The sequence below is a fragment of the Caenorhabditis briggsae genome (assembly GCF_000004555.2).
Source record: "Caenorhabditis briggsae complete genome, chrV, whole genome shotgun sequence".
Taxonomy (NCBI): Eukaryota; Metazoa; Nematoda; class Chromadorea; order Rhabditida; family Rhabditidae; genus Caenorhabditis; species Caenorhabditis briggsae.
In genome coordinates this window covers 19,409,316-19,430,367 of record NC_013488.2, presented here as the reverse complement: position 1 = coordinate 19,430,367, position 21,052 = coordinate 19,409,316, and the positions used below count along the sequence as shown (strand labels likewise).

The 21,052-nt window shown below is 36.4% G+C and overlaps 6 protein-coding genes across 6 annotated transcripts in view; 2 read left to right on the top strand and 4 right to left on the bottom strand.

Annotated features, from left to right (window-relative positions):
- Positions 1-142: 142 nt before the first annotated feature.
- Positions 143-749, top strand: Cbr-mrps-28 (the record flags this gene model as incomplete). Its single annotated transcript, XM_002638594.1, has 3 exons — positions 143-259; positions 305-471; positions 515-749. The coding sequence occupies 3 exons, from the start codon at positions 143-145 to the stop codon at positions 747-749; spliced, it is 519 nt and encodes a 172-aa protein (XP_002638640.1).
- Positions 750-1,085: 336 nt separating this feature from the next.
- On the bottom strand, positions 1,086-1,465 carry CBG05693 (the record flags this gene model as incomplete). Its single annotated transcript, XM_002638593.1, has 2 exons — positions 1,086-1,265; positions 1,352-1,465. 2 exons carry the CDS (start codon positions 1,463-1,465, stop codon positions 1,086-1,088), a joined length of 294 nt encoding a protein of 97 aa, XP_002638639.1.
- A 7,588-nt stretch (positions 1,466-9,053) lies between these two features.
- Cbr-dmd-3 lies at positions 9,054-13,115 on the top strand (the record flags this gene model as incomplete). Its single annotated transcript, XM_002638592.2, has 5 exons — positions 9,054-9,115; positions 9,159-9,243; positions 9,915-10,116; positions 12,536-12,772; positions 12,943-13,115. The coding sequence occupies 5 exons, from the start codon at positions 9,054-9,056 to the stop codon at positions 13,113-13,115; spliced, it is 759 nt and encodes a 252-aa protein (XP_002638638.2).
- A 1,276-nt stretch (positions 13,116-14,391) lies between these two features.
- On the bottom strand, positions 14,392-15,157 carry Cbr-nlp-26 (the record flags this gene model as incomplete). The annotated part of the gene is made up of 2 exons (XM_002638590.1): positions 14,392-14,582; positions 15,019-15,157. The coding sequence occupies 2 exons, from the start codon at positions 15,155-15,157 to the stop codon at positions 14,392-14,394; spliced, it is 330 nt and encodes a 109-aa protein (XP_002638636.1).
- A 1,038-nt stretch (positions 15,158-16,195) lies between these two features.
- Positions 16,196-17,701, bottom strand: Cbr-grsp-1 (the record flags this gene model as incomplete). Its single annotated transcript, XM_002638589.1, has 5 exons — positions 16,196-16,302; positions 16,523-16,597; positions 16,703-16,774; positions 16,861-17,007; positions 17,500-17,701. 5 exons carry the CDS (start codon positions 17,699-17,701, stop codon positions 16,196-16,198), a joined length of 603 nt encoding a protein of 200 aa, XP_002638635.1.
- A 901-nt stretch (positions 17,702-18,602) lies between these two features.
- The window catches only part of CBG05687, a gene marked incomplete at both ends in the record, with an annotated part of 3,269 nt that continues 819 nt past the window's right edge, over positions 18,603-21,052 (bottom strand). Inside the window, 9 exons of the mRNA XM_045238649.1 lie at positions 18,603-18,893; positions 18,953-19,082; positions 19,130-19,218; positions 19,262-19,384; positions 19,426-19,531; positions 19,614-19,694; positions 19,772-20,110; positions 20,432-20,667; positions 20,713-20,784. Of these exons, the coding sequence (XP_045093019.1) occupies positions 18,603-18,893; positions 18,953-19,082; positions 19,130-19,218; positions 19,262-19,384; positions 19,426-19,531; positions 19,614-19,694; positions 19,772-20,110; positions 20,432-20,667; positions 20,713-20,784 (1,467 nt within the window). The remainder of the gene's footprint in view (positions 18,894-18,952; positions 19,083-19,129; positions 19,219-19,261; positions 19,385-19,425; positions 19,532-19,613; positions 19,695-19,771; positions 20,111-20,431; positions 20,668-20,712; positions 20,785-21,052) is intronic.

The window sequence follows — 21,052 nt, the reverse complement described above, 5'->3', positions numbered from 1 at the left end:
GGAAGGGTACGATGCGCAGAGTACGTAAACACCCTCGCGTGGTGTATTGCGGATAGACACACAACCTGACGACACCAAAAAACAATTTTTTTTAAATATAATAATTTCCGACGAAATTTAAACTGATTTTTTTGGTTTTCAGATGCTTCGATCACTGTTCAATAGTCGAGTTGCTGTTCGAAGAGCTTTTTCGACCGAAGCATCCACCGAAAGTATCATAGATTTCGTCGATAATGTCACCGAATCTTCCGAGGCTCAGGTTTTTCATTTTTCACCGAATTTCACAGTATTTTCATGTTTTCAGAATCAATCCTTTTCTTCTCTTTTACGCAACTCAAAATTCATGCAACTCGGCGATTTCAATGGGCGTCTGATGGTGGGAAAAATTGTGAACCGCATTCAAGAAGACGTTTATATTGACTTCGGGCTCAAGTTCAATGCCGTGTGCAAAGTTCCAGCAGTGAATTCTGAGTAATTTGATCACCTAATTATTTTATTTAAACAAATTTTTCAGACCGTATCGTAGTGGAGCACGTGTTCTCATCAGATTACTGGATCCCGAACTTTCTGAGCGATTTTTGGGATCAAAAACGGATTTAACACTTCTAGAAGCTGATGCAGTACTTGTCAGACTGCTAAATAACACTCTCAGACGTCGTAAAACCTCCGAAGACAAGCCAGCAACGGAAAAATCCATTGAAAGCGCTCCAGTCGCAGCTGAAAGTGTACTTCCCATTGCTTCTGTTTGATTTCTGGCGTGTATTATTTTGATTTCGTTGTTTTTTTTAGGTCAGAGAATCTCACTTCGTTTCGTTTGTTAAATTTTTCGTTGCTTTTCCAAGTTCAAAAAAAATTCTCAAAAAAGATACGAAAATAATGTCGTTACGTCTTAAAAATTGCAATTCAGATTTGATTTTCTTCCGCACAAGCCCCTTTTCAGGTCTGGAAGTTTGAATTTCTCGCCGTTTTTCAATCTGAAGGTTTCCTGAACGCCGGTGTAAATCGACAAAAAAAACATCTCAAAGTCACAGTGATGAGATGTTTATTGTTATTATTCCGGGAGACAAAACAACTGAAAACTCTCATCATCCCTTCAAATCGATCGAGTCCTGATCGAACGCTCCACGGAAGACCGATGAGGCGGTTTCGGAACTTGGAAGCGGTTGGAAGCGGGAACGGTACAGTTTGACAATCGCGTGACGATTGAAAATGAGCAATGAGAAGACGTTGAGGACGAGCAAAAAGATTGATGTTGCCAACAGGTACTGAAAAAAGCAGTCATTAAAAGTTCTGACTTTGAAGTTCGTGTTTTGAATTTCAATTTTTTCTCCAAAATTCAAAAATATCTTACTACACAATTGTCTTCGGCTTGTTTCAAATCTTGAGCACATGTCTTCGCTGCGACGACGTGCGGGATCGTCTCGTCGATGAGCGGAGTGTTTTCCCAGACCTCACGAAAATCCATTCCCCAAAACTTCTAAATTAGTAATTTTCAAATAGTTGATAACGACATAAAACCACAAAAATATGTCCTAGTTTGAAGACTTGCATGTCTAAACGAAAATCGTTACTATCAAAAACACTATAATTGAAAGAACAAGTGTACTATGACCAAAAGATCAAGAGAAGAATTTCAAGTTTGTTGTCAAAAAAGCAAGGAGAATACTTGAGAAGGAGCAGCGTAGTAGATGAACCTAATAGTTATCGAGATAGAAAAGAGAAACTCGGAGAAAAGTCGGGGAAAATGAGAAATTGTAAAAGAGCTCTCAAAAAGGATAGACTTAGAATATGCTCATAATCTATTCATGCGAGTCTCTGAGAACACAGAATGAAAGCAATCGCTCATCATGAACTCTTAGGATGAATAGAACGGCTCTTGCATCTATAAAAACACTATTCTCAAGAAATCGAAAATCATACTTTCATGTTTAATATTATTTTGTTGTGAGTTTCAGGTTTCTATCAACTATTTTAATTTGAATCATAATCTTAGTTTTGAAACTATTCATAAGGGAAAACATCGAAAAAGTTTCATTGAAGTAGACCTCGTCTCTCCGAGTCGTTTCTGAATGAAACTGAAAAGCAGAAGTTTCACGAAATTTGTTTTAAATAACTAGTGAGGAGGAGGGGATTATGACTCAAAGGTTTCTATGGTTATTTTATAATCATAACAATAAAATGTATCTGGAAAACTAATCTAAAGGGAAAGGGCGACATTTTTCAATATGAAAAATAGAGATTAGAGGTTGACACTTGTCACGTACGGAGATTTGCGCATAACTCGCTCGAAAATGGACATTTTTGGAGACCGAACATGGGAAATATAGGATTTCAGAAGGGCTAAAAAATTTTCTGTCAAAAATGAATAATATTTTAAAATTAACTATAAAAAGTACCGACCTCATAATCGTTGTTTTTCAAAAGGAAATTCTTGTGACATGAACTTCCGAAAATCTTTCTAGATTTTTGTCAAACTAACGTAAACACTCTATTAGAAGGCCACCCAAACCGTAAACGTTGAGTTTATATATCTCGGTTCCTGTAAAAGATATCAAAACATTTTAAATTAACAACATGTTTATCATTGTATCAACAATATTTTGTTTGTTGACTACTTTTTGATATCTTTCACAGTAACCAAGATATTTTGGCTCAAAGTTGGCGGCTTGGGTGGCCTTCTAATAGAGTGTTTACGGTATTTTATATTAGATGCATGTCAAGTGTCCCCAACTACGTTCCAGAGTTTTGTTTGGATTTTTGGAAGCTCTAATTTCATTTAATGAAATTTTCCCTAAGTTTTTGGGAGTTCCGGAATTTTTGAAATGCTCTACAAAGATCAGCACCCCTTTTATGATTTTCTGTTCCATTTTCATTGTTCAAATCGTTTATTCATTTTCTCATTGTCACACAAACAGTGTCCTTGAATTGACAGGCATATCCAGATTTTTACCAAGACGGAAAAAACTGGGAACCTGACGCGTTTTTATGATTTCCTCTCCCTCGTCTTCGCTTCTGTTGGCAGCTGTTTTTTTAAGGAGAAATGCAGACAGGGTGGCCATCGACATAGACACATGTGTACATGCGTAAAGTTTTTTTATCAACGGACATCGTTCCCAAAAATAATGGGCGCCGAAGGCACGCAGACATGCGGTAAAGGTCATTTATGTATAAACGGAAAAGAGAGGGGAGACTGGGAATAGGTAAATGATGAGGAAAAAGAAAAATGTATGAACATTTAACACGGATTAAAAACTGCTTTAATAGATCCTGATGAGGCACAAAGAAAAGCTGGGAAGCTCACAGTTTGAGCAAGTTAGACAATTTTTAACGTTTGAAACAAAAGTTCTCATAGTTTCCCAATTTGTCTGAAACTTTCAGGTAAAATTACTTTGTGTTCTGATAATTGAGATTCAAAAAAAAAAATCTAGTTCGGAGTCACAGTTAAGCGGTCTTGTAAGTTTTCTGATTTTCAAAAATACAATTTTCAGCTTTTCTTAAAGAGTTGGTTACCTGAAAACTTATATCATGTGATTCTAGTTAGAACAGGTGAAATTTGGGATGGAGGGGGTTGTCAAGATTAGCATCATAACTTGTTTCAAACTTAAAGTATCCAAAAACTTTGATTAGGAAAAATTCGTCGCTCTAAAAAAGACTAAAATGGTATTGAAATCAACTAGATTGAACAAGAAAGTATTTCGTCACAGTCTTCGTTTTTTCAAAGTCTTTTCATACATACAAACATTCTGAAAATTTTTTGACTCTTTTCAATTTTAAAACTGTTTAAGTTACCAATCTAATGATTATCAAGACTATATCATTGAATTTTTCCTGTGTCGTATTCTGTTTGATCCCTCAAAAGCATTAATTTTTTGTTATTTCCATCATGTTCAAATCATTATTCTTGAGACCTCCTTCTCCAATGTCCTGTGTGTGTAATGTGTCCGATTCGTGGCGACAATACCGATGAGAGAAGACACTAATTTTATGAGTACGGTAATAACGGAGAATCATCACGGCCTTGTTTTTTTAAATGTGGTTTTAACCCGGTCCGGGAGAGGAATTAGAAAATGAAGGAGACAGGGAGGAACAAATGGTCGAACTCATTAGTCAGAACAACAACTGCCTCTTCTTTTTGGATTTATTGTTCTTATGGTGCGCATACGAGGTCGTGGGGCCTATAAAATATTGGGGTATGTGGAACATGACATTAACAAATTAGGTTTAGCAGTTTTTTTTTCAGGGTTCATAAAATTAACAACATCTGGAGTTTCTGAATTTTCAATAAAATACATAGATATTTGAGACCCCTTTTAGGTCCAAACAAAAACATTTATTGGCTTGAAGGGACTCTTGCCGCCAAAAAAGACATCTAAGGAGCGATAAAATGTGACCGCTTAGACAGAGAGAAAGATTTCTCATCGAGTTAATGTACTTTTTGGAGTACTACACAAAGGGGTAAAAAATGGGTGGAACGTGGTTAAAAATGCGGGGACGAATCTGAGAAAGTGGATTCCTATTTGGAGAAGTGGAGTTTTTTTTTCGAAAAAGAAGTCAGTTTTACAATTAAAAAAATTCAAATCTGAAAACGACAAGAAATAAAAAGATATATATGGGAAACACTGATAGTGAGGTAATACAGAAATTTCAAATTTTACAGTTAGAAAAATCCAAACATGTGTGACGGTATTCTTCTGCAACTTTGGATTGTAACAAAAAGTCAAAAAAAAACTATAAAAATTGGATTTGTACATTTGTCATGTTTTGCTTTGAATGGGTGAATCGTAAAAATATAAAGAAACACAAACAGTAGGATTCGATCAAAAGTTGTAAAGAATAAAAGGGAATTTGAAAATCTAAAAATGTAGCGAATAATAATAGTAGAGTAAGTTCGAGATTTCCAGAACGATTAAAATTTAGAGTTAATTACGAATTTTTAGCACTGAAATCCCAGTTCTAAATATTCAAAACTTCTGGAACTTGAAGATAGCGTTTGAAAATCCTGTGCTTGATTAAGAAATGAAGAAACTCAAAGACTCTAGCAAACTACGAAAGTTCTCAAAATAAAAATGAGTGGATGATTTGAAAATAAAAAATTGAATAATATTTTTCAGGAAATGTGTTTTATTACACAAATAATTGCGGCACTTTTGAATATGATAAAATGATCATGACAATCTTCATAATTTCTTCTGTTCTTATTTTTAAAACCTCCCCCCCCCCTTCTTCAGAAGATGCGACGAAATACCTCCTCACACCCAATCAGTCACAACTTCACAACTTGTTTTAAACAATGGATTCAGCTGTTTTTTTTTGGATGTAACCATCTCATCCTAATACCCCATACATCACTCGTTGAAATGTTTCCTCTGATTTCCATTTGGTTAGTGGGAGATTGCCATAGTGTCTCTGTGTGTTCTCCATTGTGAAATTTATGACCCCAAGGACCCCCCGTTTTTTTGGAACACCCTCTTCTCCATCTCTCCCCAAAATCTCCGCCTCCTTTAGTTCTAAGCCTAAACGTCGTTTTTCTCTGCTTCCCTTCAGATCTCTATGTTGAATTAGAGCGTCTTGACTTTTTTTTAGTGTGTGGCCATTATCCTTGGGGCGCCTGGCTTTTGCCGTCTGTCGGACCGCCCAGTTTGTTGGAGAGTGTCACTCTAACAAATGTGCACTTTAGGACTTTTATGTTTTTTGGCAGTTTTGAACGTTTTGGAAGTTTCTGCTAGGCGTACTATCACTGAAAATGCTCCTAAATTCCACATTCGCCAAGAATTGAAAGTTGCTCTTTGAGGTGAGAAAGTTCGTTGTTGAAAAAAACCCCACTGTTTGAACTGGAAATGAGCAGTGAAAGAGATTATTTAAAATCTGAATTAGAGTTCCGAGTTATTCGGAAGCCTGGAACTCTTCAGATTCAACAATTTAATGAATTCAAATTTAGTATGAATTTCAAAAAAAAAACAGTTTGGTGAGCATTGAGATAGAGCTCAATCAAAATGTTATGTTTCTAGGATCATCATTTTTGTGCAAAAGTTGAGAACCCTTTAAAATTTCAACTTTTGAAACATTCATAGTTTATAAAGTTTTCGGAAATGTTTGCTAGTGTTTATGACCGCAACGACCCAAACTTTAACTGTTTTAAATTATTCAAACTATTCTGTACCCAATTCAAATCACCAATTTCTATCCTCCAGGAACAATTGAGAATTAAAAGATATAAATCTCTATAAAAATGAGATGGCATGAGGGGGAAAAGGAAGGGACAGCTGTTCTTTAGATACAAAATTTTGAAATGAGAGAAGGAAGACAAAAAATAGAGAGGTTTCAAACGAATTTTGGATCCTTAAAATTTATGTTCTGGAGGCAAGCTTTTAAAAATCCAGGATCATTAAATTTTTTATCAAGTTAGAAATAGCTAGAACCTCTTTCACAGCTACCGGTCTTTATTGATAAATGAAAATTACGAATCAAAAGTTTTTTTTAGATTGTGTCAATTTTTGATTTTTCAGAAATGTATATTTTTAATAAACCCGGGTGTTTTTACTTTTCTCAAATACCTTTTCCGATGTATCGTAAAACCTAGAAGAGCCGGCCCTTCTATTTTTCCATGGTACCTCCGGAGCGCGCAAGGGGGGCTCCCCAGCCCTAATTGTGGAATTCCCGGTACGTTTTCCACTAAAAATGTACGGGTTTTTTTTAAATTTCAAGACACATTCTGGAGGGGTCCTTATTTACAAAGGGCCCGTCTGTTACGGGGGCCCGTCTATTAGAGGGGGCCCTTCTATTTTTCCAAACCCCTCTCGGGAGGGGGGGGGGGCTTCTATTAGAGGGATCCTTCTATTAAAAAGGGTCCTTTTAATACAGGTTAATTATCCTTTTTACCGTATCTTCTTGGCTTTAATAACGAATTTTTCACCTTTGAAAAGCTTTCTGATGTTCAATAGGCTGAATCAATTCTCATTTCCTTTATTCTCCTCAACAAAACTTTTTCATCCCCTTTCTTTCTTCCTAAAAACATTTATTTCATGTACATTTTATTAGTCATAACCCACCTGCTCCCCTTCGATTTCCCTCGTACAAGAACCCACGAACCTTTTCACATCTTCCACTTTCACATTTCCGCGCATTTCCTCTTGTTTAGATATCCCATAAAAAGCTAACCCTTCGTTTTTCCCTCTCTGGGTTAGGGGAGCCATTGGGAGCCTCACCAGAGGGGCGGGACTTTGTAGAGCCCACCGTAGTCCCTCTTGAAGATGTCATGTGTGGGAAGGAGACATGAAGTCATTTTCTTATATTTCATATTGAAAATTTTCATAAGTTACCATATTTTCAAGTCTGTTCTAGATGTTCGTTATTTCTTCTAGCACATCATTTTTGCAAGTATCAGATAAACTCAGATTTCATTAAATTCTGATTTTCAGCAAATTGTAAATTTCAAATCTTTTCCGTAGCTACAAATAAGTATGACACTAGTATATTGAAGCGTAAAATCATAGAGGTGCACAGTTATCCGAAATTCGCCCAGTTTCAAGCTCTTACTGTCAGATATTCTAATCCCTGTAAACAAAATATTCTGATCAATGGCATTGATTTTTAAAAGAACCAAGAACAGTACAGAATATGCTCACGGCTAATCTTACAATTTTGCGGTGGCCTTGTCCTGTCGGACCAGCTACATGTAAGCCAATCTTCATAACCTCGTAACTCTTTTCAAACTTCAAACTTAAAACTTGAAAACTGAATAGGCTGCAAAGTTTAGATAACAGGTTACGAAACAACAAGTAATATCATGAACTTCAAACCAGAAGTAGCTGAAACGAATGGTACGAAACAGTGCAAGTTTCCATGTTTAAAGCTTTTCCTAACTGTAAGGGATGCTTGTAAGGGATGAAATTAACTGGAAATACAACATTTTCCTCTACCCGATGATAAAGTGTGCATCAAGGTCAAATCCATGTTATTGTTGTTATGGTTGTGAGTGACCGTCAACGTTTTCTTTGAGGTAGGGCAATATAATTTTTTGTCTGAGAATCTTTTCGTACTGTTTGATCTTTTTGGACACACAACGTTAATCACTATCAGCCATGTTTGTTCTTTTTACTTCAAACTTTTGTTCTTTTTAAAGATTTTTCTAGGATACTGTAGTTTTGGAATCTTGCTTGAGAGATGAATATGAAATTGAATTCACTGAAATTTAGAAGCTACCGTAGTTCTTTTACATCCGAACGGTGTCCGTTTCCTTCTTACTAATCGCCCCCGTATCTCGACCGGAAACCCAATGAAATGTTCTTTCTCACGAGCACCAGGACGAGGATGCATTTCTAATTTACCCTCACAATTCCTTATTAAATACATATACCTTTCATTAATTTAATTTTTCAAATGCTCCAATAAGTTAAATTTTGAAAAAAAAGCCCAAATGAAATAAACTGAAAACCCTCAACAGAGAAAAAAGTTGAGATTTTCAAGATTCAAACTTTTACTGTTGAACAGACTGTACTGTTACAGACAGAGACTGTACAGACAGACTGTGTTGTTGGGAATCATTAATTTCAAAGTGAGATATATCTGGAAAGTTATGTCATTTTATATAAAAATTTTGAAGAAATCTGAAGTTTGATATTTCAAGATACACGATATCCTTTTTAAGCTACCGTATTAGTTTTTCAGAATCTTTCAACAATTTTCTAATCATTTTATAACCAAAACCCGAGGGTCGTCCAAATAAAAAACGACCGCCTTTACCTCCTCCTCTCATTTAATGGACTTGGGAACATTGTCGTATATAAATAGAGACACACCAGATTTATTACAAAAAAGTCCTTTTAACCCTTTTCTTTTTTTTTCTTGCAGTTTATGGGAAAGGAACTAAAAGCGCCGAAAAACTTTTCTTGGAGTCTTGAGAACTTTTTTATTCGTTGTTTTTGGTGGGCTTTGGCGGCTCGCCCAATTAAATATGGGAACCTTTTTATTTGTTTACATACTTTCGTTCTTGTTGTTCCTCTAATATTGCCCTCTCAAAAATTTTCAGATTCATGTTTTCAGATATTCTCATGATGAATATAGAGGAAATCTTGCCAGAACTATTTGGCGAAAAACGTGTATACTATTGTCAGAGGTACTGGTTTCTGTATCAACAAATTACAATACAAAAATTTCAGATGTCTCAACCATGGCCTTCGAGAGAAGCGGAAGAATCATAAGGCGTCTTGTTCGTTTCGCTTCTGTCAGTGCTCAAATTGTATTGTGAGTTTGAATAACTTTCCCTTGGTGTTTCTTTTATCAAAATATTTGTAATTTTAAAATGAGTGATTTCTGTACTAAGTCAAATACCGTAAGTAATGTAAGAGCATGTCATCTTATACTTGTACTTCGAACTCAATTGTTTCGATTTCTATGAAAGATATCAACAATTTGACAGCAGATAACACCTTCGTCATAATATCATAGTCAAAATATCTAACAGTTTAAGGTTGTGCAGATTTTGTATATATCTTAAAGAAATCAAAATATTCGAGCTCGAAATGCCTTTCTTTTTTAAAATTATTTTTTTAATAGTAATCACAACGTTTCGAGTTTTCTAAATTTGGGAGGCTCCAACGAAAACCATCAGCACCTGATACCTTAATCTTCCTAAACACACACGACTTTTGTCCAGTTCAAGACCACCCAGTACATCCCAAACCGTATCAAATCGATAGATATCCGATTTCAGTTAATTTATAAAATATCAAATGATAGAAATACGGATTTTCTGAAACTTTAAAACAGGGTTGGCCTATAAACTTGTAGAACACTGTATAGTTTTGCAGCACGTTTCAAGAGATTTCCAAAAAAAGCTGAAAAATCATGTTTGAAGCCGTGCCCGAAGCCCAGCCTATTTTTCCCTTTAAACATTTTCTCATCTTTTTCTCCAGATGGTTGAACGTCGTCGTCAGCTCAACTCGCGTCTTATGCAAATCGAAGGCAGTCAGGAGGACCACAAGAAGTCGTCAACAAATCCAACAACCCTCGCAATGGCGTTGGCATCTTCAGAAGAGGATCAAATGGAGTGTACCAGTCAGTCGGAGACCACTAATGAGAGTAGTGGAGAGGATAAGGATGACGGGAAGCCGAAAGGTATATTCTTATCAGTATTTTATTATCTTTGAGCATCTGAAAGTTCAAACGTGCCGCCTGAGCAATTTTCTCATTTTTTTTATTATAACAAAATGACTTGTCCCAAGCTCTGAATTTCGCCCATTCGTTTTTCTCTGCATCCAAGTTTCTCTCCAGTGTTTTAATTGTGTCTTTAAGTGCTCTCGGCGACACTTCTGAACAAAGAGTGTTCCAGAAAAAATCACTTTTTCTGTTGCCCAGCAGAATGTTTCGGAAGGGTTATAACTCGTCTCATTGCATAGGAAGGGAGATTTTTGCGATTTTATTGCTTTTTGACAAGAAAGAGAGAGATGAGATGATGAAGACTTGAGATTAGTATTGAATGAGAGAAACAACTGGCTCAGAGAGTTGGAACTATGATTGGGAGAGAACAAAAAAATTATGAAAGAATCGGAGGAAGAAAAATCTGAAAGGGAACAGGAAATTGAGGGATGTGAAGCCAAAAAAGACGTGATGATCGTTTTGGGTATAACTCACCCGAAAATCAAAGTTTCAAGATGAACTGAGTAGGAAAAAACTGGTTGGATTCATTAAGGACTTTAAAATGCTAAAATTCGTATTAAGTTGTATCTCGGTATGAGCTGAAGGGCACTAGGACGTTTGTTGAGTAGATTTAAAAGAATGGGCACTTTTTACGTTTTAGATCGAAACTGCAATATGTAGCTCTTGAAAAAATTGTATAATGATATACAAAGAAACTTGAATAATGATATACAATCACATATTGCGTTTGAAGGCAGTTATAATATTTTTTCCAATCGATGCTGATCGCTCAGGAAATCCTTCTGAAACAATGAAATCTGGAAGGTTGCCTTATTTTTTTCGTATTCTACTGTTTCCAAGGTAAATAAAATGTCAAGTAAAAGTAGGTTTACAAAATTCACTCTCAACTTTTTTTTTCTCGATAGTAATGTAATCATCAAGTTCCCATGACCTCCATGACAAATCATCAGAACACACATACACATACGTCTTTTGACCCCTATCACTAAAAAAAACGAAGAAGAAACCTTCTCAGTTTGACAGCTTTCTCTGTATCTTCTTTCATTTTCCACACTATTTCTTTAGTTCACAGGCGGTGACGAGGACGGCAAAAACAGCTGTTCAGCCCATTAAATGTTGGAGATTGCAAAGCCAAAATCACAAAAGTGTTATCTTTTAATCATTGCAACGTTTTTTTCATATTAAGATGCTACCTTCTATCATTGTAGCATCGGTTTGGAAATCGCGACCAGGTACGGTTGGGTAAAAAGGGTATAAATAACAACTTTTGAAGATTTTTAATAGCTAAATTTTCCCCTTCAAAATTTGAAAAATATATAAATTGGAAGAAATGGGTTTATTTGTCTCATTTGACTTTCGCTTACACAGGTAAAATGCGAACGGATCCGTTTCGGTGTCCACTAGGTTTTCTATCCGTAACGGGTCCGTTATGGGCAGTTTCGCGAATCTGAGTTCGCGAACGGATCCGTTTTTTCAACATTCGCAATCGGACAGGATACGGAGTTCGCGAACGGACCGGATACGGATGCAGCTGGAGGTCGAGAGATAGCTCCCATGCCCATTTGCGAACGGATCCGTTCCGGATGGCCGAGTTGTGAGGGACTAGCTTTCTCTTACCTCTTCCATCATATTTTTGCATCATTTATTTGCATTTTAAACCTATTTTTTGCCGTTTTCTCTCACTTTTCCTGGCAAATATGTTGATTTTTGACAATGATTTTTTTTCGAAAGACGATTCTACAAGGAAAAAAGGTTTGTAACACAAATTTAAACGCTAATTAAAAATACGCTAATTTTCGAAACAATGACTTTTCCACTTTTCAGCAATGGACATCTATAGAGCAAGCCGACTCCAACGTTAAAAACGAGAAAAACATTGGAACCAAAAAGCAAAAAAGGATATAAGTAATAGGTGATCAGTATGCTACATGTTCTGAAAGATTCCCAAATTTTTTGCAGGTCTCTTTTCGTTTTGGATGATCGTTCAACAACCCAAAAAAGCAGGATTTTCAAACTTAATGTTGTACTTCTGATGTTTTTTCTTTCTTTTACATGTTGTCCTAATAAATTGTTGAATACAATGTATACAACTATCATGAAAACTCAGCAAAAAATAATAGAAACTGAAAAAAGGAACGGCGAGGGTTTTCAAGAAATAAGTTGCAAACGGATCCGTTACGGATTCGCGTACGGTCCGTATACGATTCCTATTTCATCCGCGCGGGAATGGCGGAGAATCCGTAACGGATTGTTCGCGAATCACCTGTGTAAACGAGTTCTGTAGGTTTACTTTTTTCCAAACTGACCGAGTTTTTGTTATTCAACTTTCTAATTCTACATCTTGAACATAAACCTTAACCAATAATTTATCTTCCAGAACGTCGACCAAACTGCCAGCGATGTGCTCAACACAGTGTGGTAAACCGTCTAAAGGGCCACAAGCGAGCATGTCCATATCGGGACTGCTATTGCCCGAAGTGTCAAGTGGTCGTCGAGCGTCAGAAGTTGATGGCCGATCAAATAAAATTGAGAAGACGTCAGAAACGCGAGAAGAACAATTTGAACAGCGAGCGCGAGGCACCCCCGTCTCACAGTATGACTCCATCGCCAACAGGTAGGTAATGAAATGTTCGCAGGGAGTCTGCGAGATTTTTGAAACATATTTACTGTGTAATTGGAAATAAGTCACAAAATAAAATAAAATACAACTAGTTTCAAAAAGATGGGACTGAGAAATAGTAACGATAATTCGAAGTTACGAGTCTGCAATGTCTGAAATTTCAGCCACGACCCCACCTGTGGCTTCCGACCCTTCCACTCCTATGTGTATCAAATGCGCCCAACAAGTCATCGGATATCAGCAAATTTTATCATTTTTGGATCCATCAGCTACTATCCAGGATCCTATGCTAACCTTGTCAGCTGTTCTTTCAGCTTGTCCTCATAAAAATGAGTAGTAAAAAGCCAAAAATTGTTGTTTTGAATACTCCATTTTCCCTCGGTGATTCAATCACGATTGCACTCTCAGTGCATGTATTTATTAATTTTCTCCCATACATTAAGCAAAGTTTAATAATACTAACTACAACAGTAGTATAATTTTGAAAAAAATTTTAAAAAAAGCAAATATTCTGACACTGTCAATTCAAAATTGAAAAGTCGAATATTTTGTAATTTTTTTAGTTTTCTGAGTTCTCTCATTTTTCCCATCGAATGCATTTTTCAACGAGTTTCACATTTTCCCGTTTCATTAATTTTATTCTCCTTTTCACACAAAAATGTTTTTTGAAAACTTTAAAATCTAGGTTTTAGTTTTTTTTTTTCTTCTGAATCTCATAACTGATTCTTAACATTCATTTTTATTGTAATAAGCACGTAATTCGTCCATTACATGTAAATGTTCGTATAAAATAATGATTTCGTCAATTTGAAAAATATTTATTAAACGGAAAAAACCAATTACAGTAAGACGTTGTCTTTTTCCGGAATTGCACAATTTGCATGTAAACGACAGAAACGAAAAACGAGACACACAAAGTGAAATATGTGGGGACATTCTTGTTCGTTTTGAGAGAATGAAACCGAAAAAAAACGAAATCCCAACATTTTTGGAGGGATGAAAATTTTTTCATTAAAAACCTCGTTTTCGCTCCAAAAGGCTAACCGAGCGGACCGGGTTATTGTTAGTGCCAAATTATTACCATTTTCGTATGATTCAATTCAAACATCCGAAAACTGTCCGAAACAGAAAGGAACACTCCAAAGTGACAAGTTTTTGATGTGAATTATTACCCATCCGCTGTTCCCTCTTTTTCTGGCATGTCTCCATTTTTTTCTTTAGTTCCATTTAATTCATTTTCCATCTGCCAGTAGCCTATGGTAATTTCCCTTTATGCTAAACGCCAGATGTAGTGACATTTGGCAATTAACAGAAAAAAATGGCTGTTAACAGAATTAACAGAAAAAAAATGGCTGGAGAATTATGTTTTGAATCTGAATAGAAAAAAAAAACCAAAAGTAGGTTGAGTTTTTAGGATCAAAATTTGTTTTTAAAAACATTGTGCTTAATATTTTTGAAATTCCTAACTTTATGGAAATTTTCACAAATTTTATGATATTTCAGTTGTTCAATGTTGTTCTCATTTAAGTGGATTGTAGAATAGCTCAGCAGAAATTCAAGAGAGTTTTATTGAGGATTTTACATTTTAAAAATCATAAATTCTACAAAACCATTTATTTTCTCCCCCATCCTCCGAATCCACCACGCCCTCCAAAGTTTTGCTGTCCACCGAACTGTCCACCTCTTCCACCGAATTGCTGTTGCCCTCCAAATTGTCCACCACGACCTTGGAAACCTTGCTGACCGCCGAATCTACCTCCTTGTTGTCCCCACTGGCCTCCTTGTTGTCCTTGGAATCCGCGATCTGAATTTCGGGAAATTAGAAGCAGTATGAATTTTGAAATATTAAATCACATGTAACTTTGGGTCAACGAAAATTGCGTCTTTGTTTGTTTTGATATGATTTTAGTGTTTATCCCATCGCCAATCTAGTTTATTTTTTGAATGTTCCAATAATCGGGGTACTTTCTGTTACATAAAATTTATTATAAAAATGAATCTGGTTCAAAAGTTCAAGACCTCTATTTTTTATTGCTTTATTTTTGAAAACGACGCCAGAGGCACGCCAGCCTTGTCCAAATTGGTCATCATGGGCCTATGAAACTTATACATCATGGGCCTATGAAACTTATACCAATTCATTAGAAAACTCTATCATTTGAATTTTTCATTGTTTTTGCTATTATTTGAAAAATTATTCTGAAAGCACTTGAAACAAAATATTTTTCAAATTCACTTACTACCGAACTGTCCGCGTTGTTGTCCACCGAATTGTCCACCGCGTCCTCCGAACTGCTGCTGCCCTCCGAATCCGAACCCTCCAAATTGGCAAGTGACAAATCCGACAAGAAGAAGAGAGAGGAGAATAAAGGCGTTCATTGCTCTGAAATGGATATAAATTGAGTAAGAGTTGAGCAAGAAAAATTAAAACACATTTTGACCATAAACGGAGAAGAAACCAATCAAAATTTCTCCCTGATCAAAAAATAAGATCTCCTCCCATTTTTATACTCTTCTCTCCAAAACAGACCCACCTTTTTTGACGCTGAACTTTTGACAAGAGTGTATGCGATAATGAGAGAGTCTAAAGAAAAAGAGTATTTATTGAATGATACCTATCCGTTGTAGTATGATAAGATCGGAAGTATTCGGCAAATTAAAAAATACGTCATGATCTAAAATTGATCTGATTGATGGCGATGATTTAGAAATACCCGGAAAACTAACTTCCGTTTCGAATTAAAAAGAAACATTCTCAATATCGAGGTTTTTGAAAAGGTTTTCACAAAAGGCAAAGCAGAGAAAATGAGTGGTCGAAATTATCTGAAAACAACAACGGTTAATCTGAAACTGTTTTATGATCCTTCTTCCTATTTCACATTTTCTGAGGGTAATCTTGAACTGGCAACATGAGCGAAAGGCCTACCAGCCTTTTCTCTGTAGAGAGCCGAATTGTCTGAAACCGATACCAATTGAATCTAAATGATTTGCAGTTTTTGAATATCCGAGTTCAACTGCTGTTGTCTTTGGCATCTTGTGAAGGCTTGTATGCAGCAAACGCGCCGAAAATAGTTTTTCTGTGCCATTTTTCGATGTTCTGTGTTTGACGTCTTGATTTATTTACAATTTTTGAATTTGATGCCTTCTGAGAATTCTAGAAAATACGAGAGAAATTTCTTTGAGATTTCTATCTAAACTTTTTAGTTTTTGTGTCCTTGAACTTCTCAAAAGTAGGAAAAGATCTGCCTTCTTCTTCATAACTTCGATAAGATTTTCTTTGTCCATTTCACATTGACCAATTTTTATTCTCTTAACATTTCCCAAGAAAACCGGTTGCAAAATTTTTCATTATAAACAGAAATGAAATCGTCGATATGAAATTGAATACTAGTGAAGATAGTTGAGATAACATCGAAATCATCCCAAAAGTGCGCCAAGAACATTCTCAGCTATTCGTTCTCCAGTCGATTCTCCTCCACGTCCTCCACCGCCTCCACGGCCACCTCCTCGACCTCCTCCTCCGTCTGAAAAGCATAACTATGTTGACGAACCAAGTTTTGAAGCAGGATAAGAAGTGAAATGTGGGAAATGCTAAGAGGTATAACATCTTAGCATGACTATGATTGAAAAAGTCATGACGGTGCAAGTGTTAAGCATAACTTAACCTCTGTCGAGTTTAATAAGTATGAACAATATATCTCAAAAGTTTGCATTCTGTCAACGTTCAACTATAATCAGACTCACTTCCTCCCCAATCTCCTCCTCCGGATCCTGGGGGTCCTCGTCTACCACCGCCTCGGCCTCCGCCTTCACCGTTGTCTGAAAATTGTAATTATTTGCCTGAAAAATTGTTTTGTATCAATGAGTTTCCTTTACTCAAAAATATATAAACAAAGAGAAATTAATCTCGAACAGTTCACTCACTTCCTCCCCATCCGTCACGTCCACTGCCTCCCCAATTTCCACCTTCGTTATTTCCTCCGCCTCCACCGTTGTCTGAAAATTTTGATTTGTTACATATTTGTTTCCTTTTCTCAAAAAGATATAAACACAGAAAAACGAGTGTCAAATACTTCACTCACTTCCTCCCCATCCGCCACGTCCACCGCCTCCCCAATTTCCCCCATCGTTATTTCCACCCCATCCACCGCCACGGCCACCTCCTCCATTCCAGCCACCAGGACCTCCGTTGTCTGGAAAACTTCGAAACTGAGATTTCAAATTAAAATCTGGAAATTCTTAACTTCAGTTCAGGATACAATTTAGAATTTGAAAAAAATCAGATTTCAAAAAACATACCGAAAAACCTGTAATAGACCCCACACCAAGTTTAAGCAAATTTTTCCCTAGGCAAGATATAAAAATGTGTTAACTGATAATATGTGTATGATGTTATGATAAGCAATTTATTAGTTGAGATCATTTTCATATCTTTGACAGTAACCGAGAAAAATTTTTAGCTAAAAGTTAAAAGTCAGGTGGCCCTTCTATTGCACGATTGTTCTGAAATTCGAAAAATCGTTAGTTAAAATCAGTGTGAAATGATTGTACTCCTCTAAAATGACTTTTGCAACAAAAAACCGTTCACCACAAAATGAATATCTGTCTTTCAGTAAACTTCGGAGTTTTCAAACAATTCGAGAACATATTTGCATGTTTTTGAGAACTATTTTGGAGCTCTCGAAAGTTCTGAAAACATAGTTGGCTGAATAAATACTCACTTCCACCCCAATTTCCACCTCTGTTGCCTCCCCAATTGCCTCCTCCATTATTTTCACCCCATCCTCCTGGTCCTCCGCCACCCCATCGGTTTCCTCCCCATCCGCCCCATCGACCAGGGCCACCGCCCCAGCCACCAGGACCCCATTGACACGCGACAATGCAAAGAATACTGAGAAGTAGCACAAGTGTCAGTTTTTGCATTTTCTGAAAAGTAAAATTTGGAAACGTTTGGAAAACGAATATAGATAAAGCTGAAGGAGGTGATCAATATCAAGAAAGAACACCAATTGCGGTAATGGGAAAATGTATGAACTAGAGAATTGTGAATACACTGACTGGAGAATGGTAAATATATGAACTGGAAAATGATACTTTTGATTAACTCGGAACTTCCTTCGAATATTAAGTTTCTGAATGAATCAAACTGGAATATTGAAATTGTTCAAGATTCAAAGGGTATTGTATTTGTGCAGCTGACTCAATTTGGCTTATTCCAGATGTCCTTCTCCTTATACACAAAAAAAACAGTGAATAAAAATTATATTACATTGAAAAACGGTCATCCAGTACACCTAGACTCCGGTACGAAAAGCAACAAAACAAACGCCCCAAACTAGGTCTTGCGATCAGAAAAATTGGATTTCTTTTATATGTTCTGAGATCTAGTGATGTCATCGGTCTCTTTCTGTCTAAGTTGTTTCTTTGAGTTCTTGTCTCGAAAAACGTCGGGCGACGCCATTATCAATCAGAACCGCCTACACTGATTCGATAGTTTCTGTCGACGTATACAGGAAATCGGGCAAAGACTATTGATTCTGATTTGTGTCTTGTTCTTTTTGAAGGTTTAAACTGTTAAAATGTCTTTGTTCAATTGAAAAACGTAAATTGGTTAAAAAACGGAAAAGAAATCACACAAAGTAACACAAGATCACAAAAGCGATAAGGAAAAAGACCATAGAAGGCTTGTAACTTCTCTTCAAATTAAACAATTAGAGTTGATTTTGACTGGAAAATACTGTGATTACAAAACCATTCAGACCTTGATTAGTTGCTTAAAACAATTTGAACCGAAAGGAAAATATATATTTATTAAAATAGGCTTCTAATTATTCTGCGGTGCTACAGTTGCCACTTTCTGTCCCGCATACTTTTCTAGATTTTCATAATGTTTCTTCAGACTAGCACGAACGCTTTCCGATCGTCTCTGACTATTCTGATTTGAGTTGTTGGATCCAAACACGTCTTCTTCTCCTCTACTTCTTCTTTGACGTCTTTCAGATTCTCCAAGATTCAGATGCATTGCTGATTGAGCCAAATTGTTCATTTTTTGTTCATTTCTCATTCGCTCGATTTCAGAACATTCGGCAGAGAGAAGGGTCTCTAGTTGTTGCAGCTGAAAAGTATTGTGTTTATTGGCAATATGGTTATGCCCGATTGCGTTGTGAATATTACCTGTCTAAACTTGGCCTCGGTCACCAGCTTCATTTCGGTCACATGATGATCAGCAGTCGACACCTGTTGAGATTTCAAATCCAACTCATATGCTTCGGCTTTAATTCTTTTAATGTCCTGGTCGCGTTTACTAAAAAATTTCAGATTTATTTTTATCACATCATTGACGAGACTTACGCAAAAAATTCAGCCTTCTCCTGCTCTAGAAGCTCTCTTTCTGTGCTGACACGAAACAGAAGATCGTTTTGGTTTTTTCGGAAATTTCTCTAAACTTCGAATTTGTAATTTACGAATCAAATAATTTATCACCATTTCCTCGGACAAGTTTTGTTTCTCTCTTTCAATATTTCCTATGATTATCTCCTGATTTTCCTTGAACAACTGCCGTTCCACTTTCAATCGATTCCATTCTTCTTTTGTCCTCCATTTTTCCTTTAAAAAGTTACTTAGGGCTTGATTAACTTTCAAATTACCTTCTCAATCGCATCCTGTTGATGTTTTACCAAATCTTTCAAGCTCAAATTCAACTCGTGAACTTTTAATTGTTCCGCTCGGAAGGCTGATGTGTCCTCGGCAAGTCTGAAACATATATATGGCTTTCAAAAGCTTCGAATGATTTTCAGAATTGTTAGAAAGAGCAAAATTTGAAAAGATGACTCACTTTTCCTCTTTCATTTTCAACCGTTCTTCCTGAAGTTGCAGAAGCGCGGTTTGCTCGTAGCTCACTTTGTTGGTGGTTGCTCTGAAAATATGTTTTGTTATAGTTCAGAATTCGAATTGCAAGACGTGTAAGTTTTCAAAAAAGGTTTAAATACTCACACAACATCCGCAGCAATCCGGTCGATATTGTTTGAAATATTATCAACCTTCCTCACCACAGCTACCAAATCTCCCACCTGACTCGTCGAAGACGTAACGTTCTCCAGTTGCCTATCGAAATTTGTCTTGATCCTCGCTAGCTCTGAATGATGTTCCTGTTGAAGTTTCTCTAGTTGCACCTTATGTGAATTTTTCAAATCATCCACAGTCTTGATACTATCCTTGCTTTGGGCCTCTAGTTTTGCTTTCCAAAAGTTTTCCAGGTCCTCTTCATCTTCTCTTTTCTTTCGTTTAGTGTCTTCTAGCTCTCTGTTGACTCGATCTAGTTCGGTTTCGAGTCTGAATGTTAACTTTCAGAACTTTTCATAATTGGAAAGTGCAGTTTTTCTCAGAGGTTTTGAAATTATGTACTTTCAGACAATAGTATAATTCTGAAAGAGTCACGAAGAAAACCCATAGCATTGACCTAGATTTTTTCTATGATTAAAATTTCAGTCTCAAAATCAGTTTGGTTTAATATCATTTCGAAACCCTATAAACGTTTTTCAATTAAAATATTATGTTCAAAAATTTTCAGTTTAGAGAAAGGTATGTATACATGAAAGCACTGAACCGCGTTTTCATAAATTTAATTTTTTAATATAGAACATTCAGTTTCACCTCAAAATCCTCCCAGCCTCAAAATTATCACGCTGAGCAGCAACAGCAGAAGTCGGCTGGGCCACCTGAGTAGTCTCTGGCTGGGGTGCCGTGGACGCAGATGGGACAGAAGGTTTTGAAGGTGTTCCGAAGAGATCATCAAGAGATGAAGGACCTCCAGCTCGTCTTGGAGGGGCACTGGATCCTCCGGACGGGGTTCCAAAGAGATCATTTAGAGCGTTAGTAGATCTTCCGGCCTTTAAGACTAGGCCTGATTAGATTCATTTGGACCAAAAACTCACCGCTCTCATGTTATGTTCGTTATCAGATGTACTAATTGAAAAGTTGACTCCTTTTTTGGTAGATGAGAGAAGCTGGAAATTTTTATTATGGGGGAGATTTCCAGTGTTGAGGCTATGGACCAAAATTTGAATAAATTCAAAAATTGTTAGAATGCCCAAAACTTGGATCACAAAAATAAGTTTCATAAAATTAAAGGGGGACTCCGACCANAAATTTTTATTGCATTAAAATGTGTTAAAATTTATCTATTTTTCAAATATTATTGCGAAAAAATACAAAGAAAATCCAAAATCGCCGAAAAACGGCGTTGAAAAGGAAGAAACTTCAAAAAAAGATGCC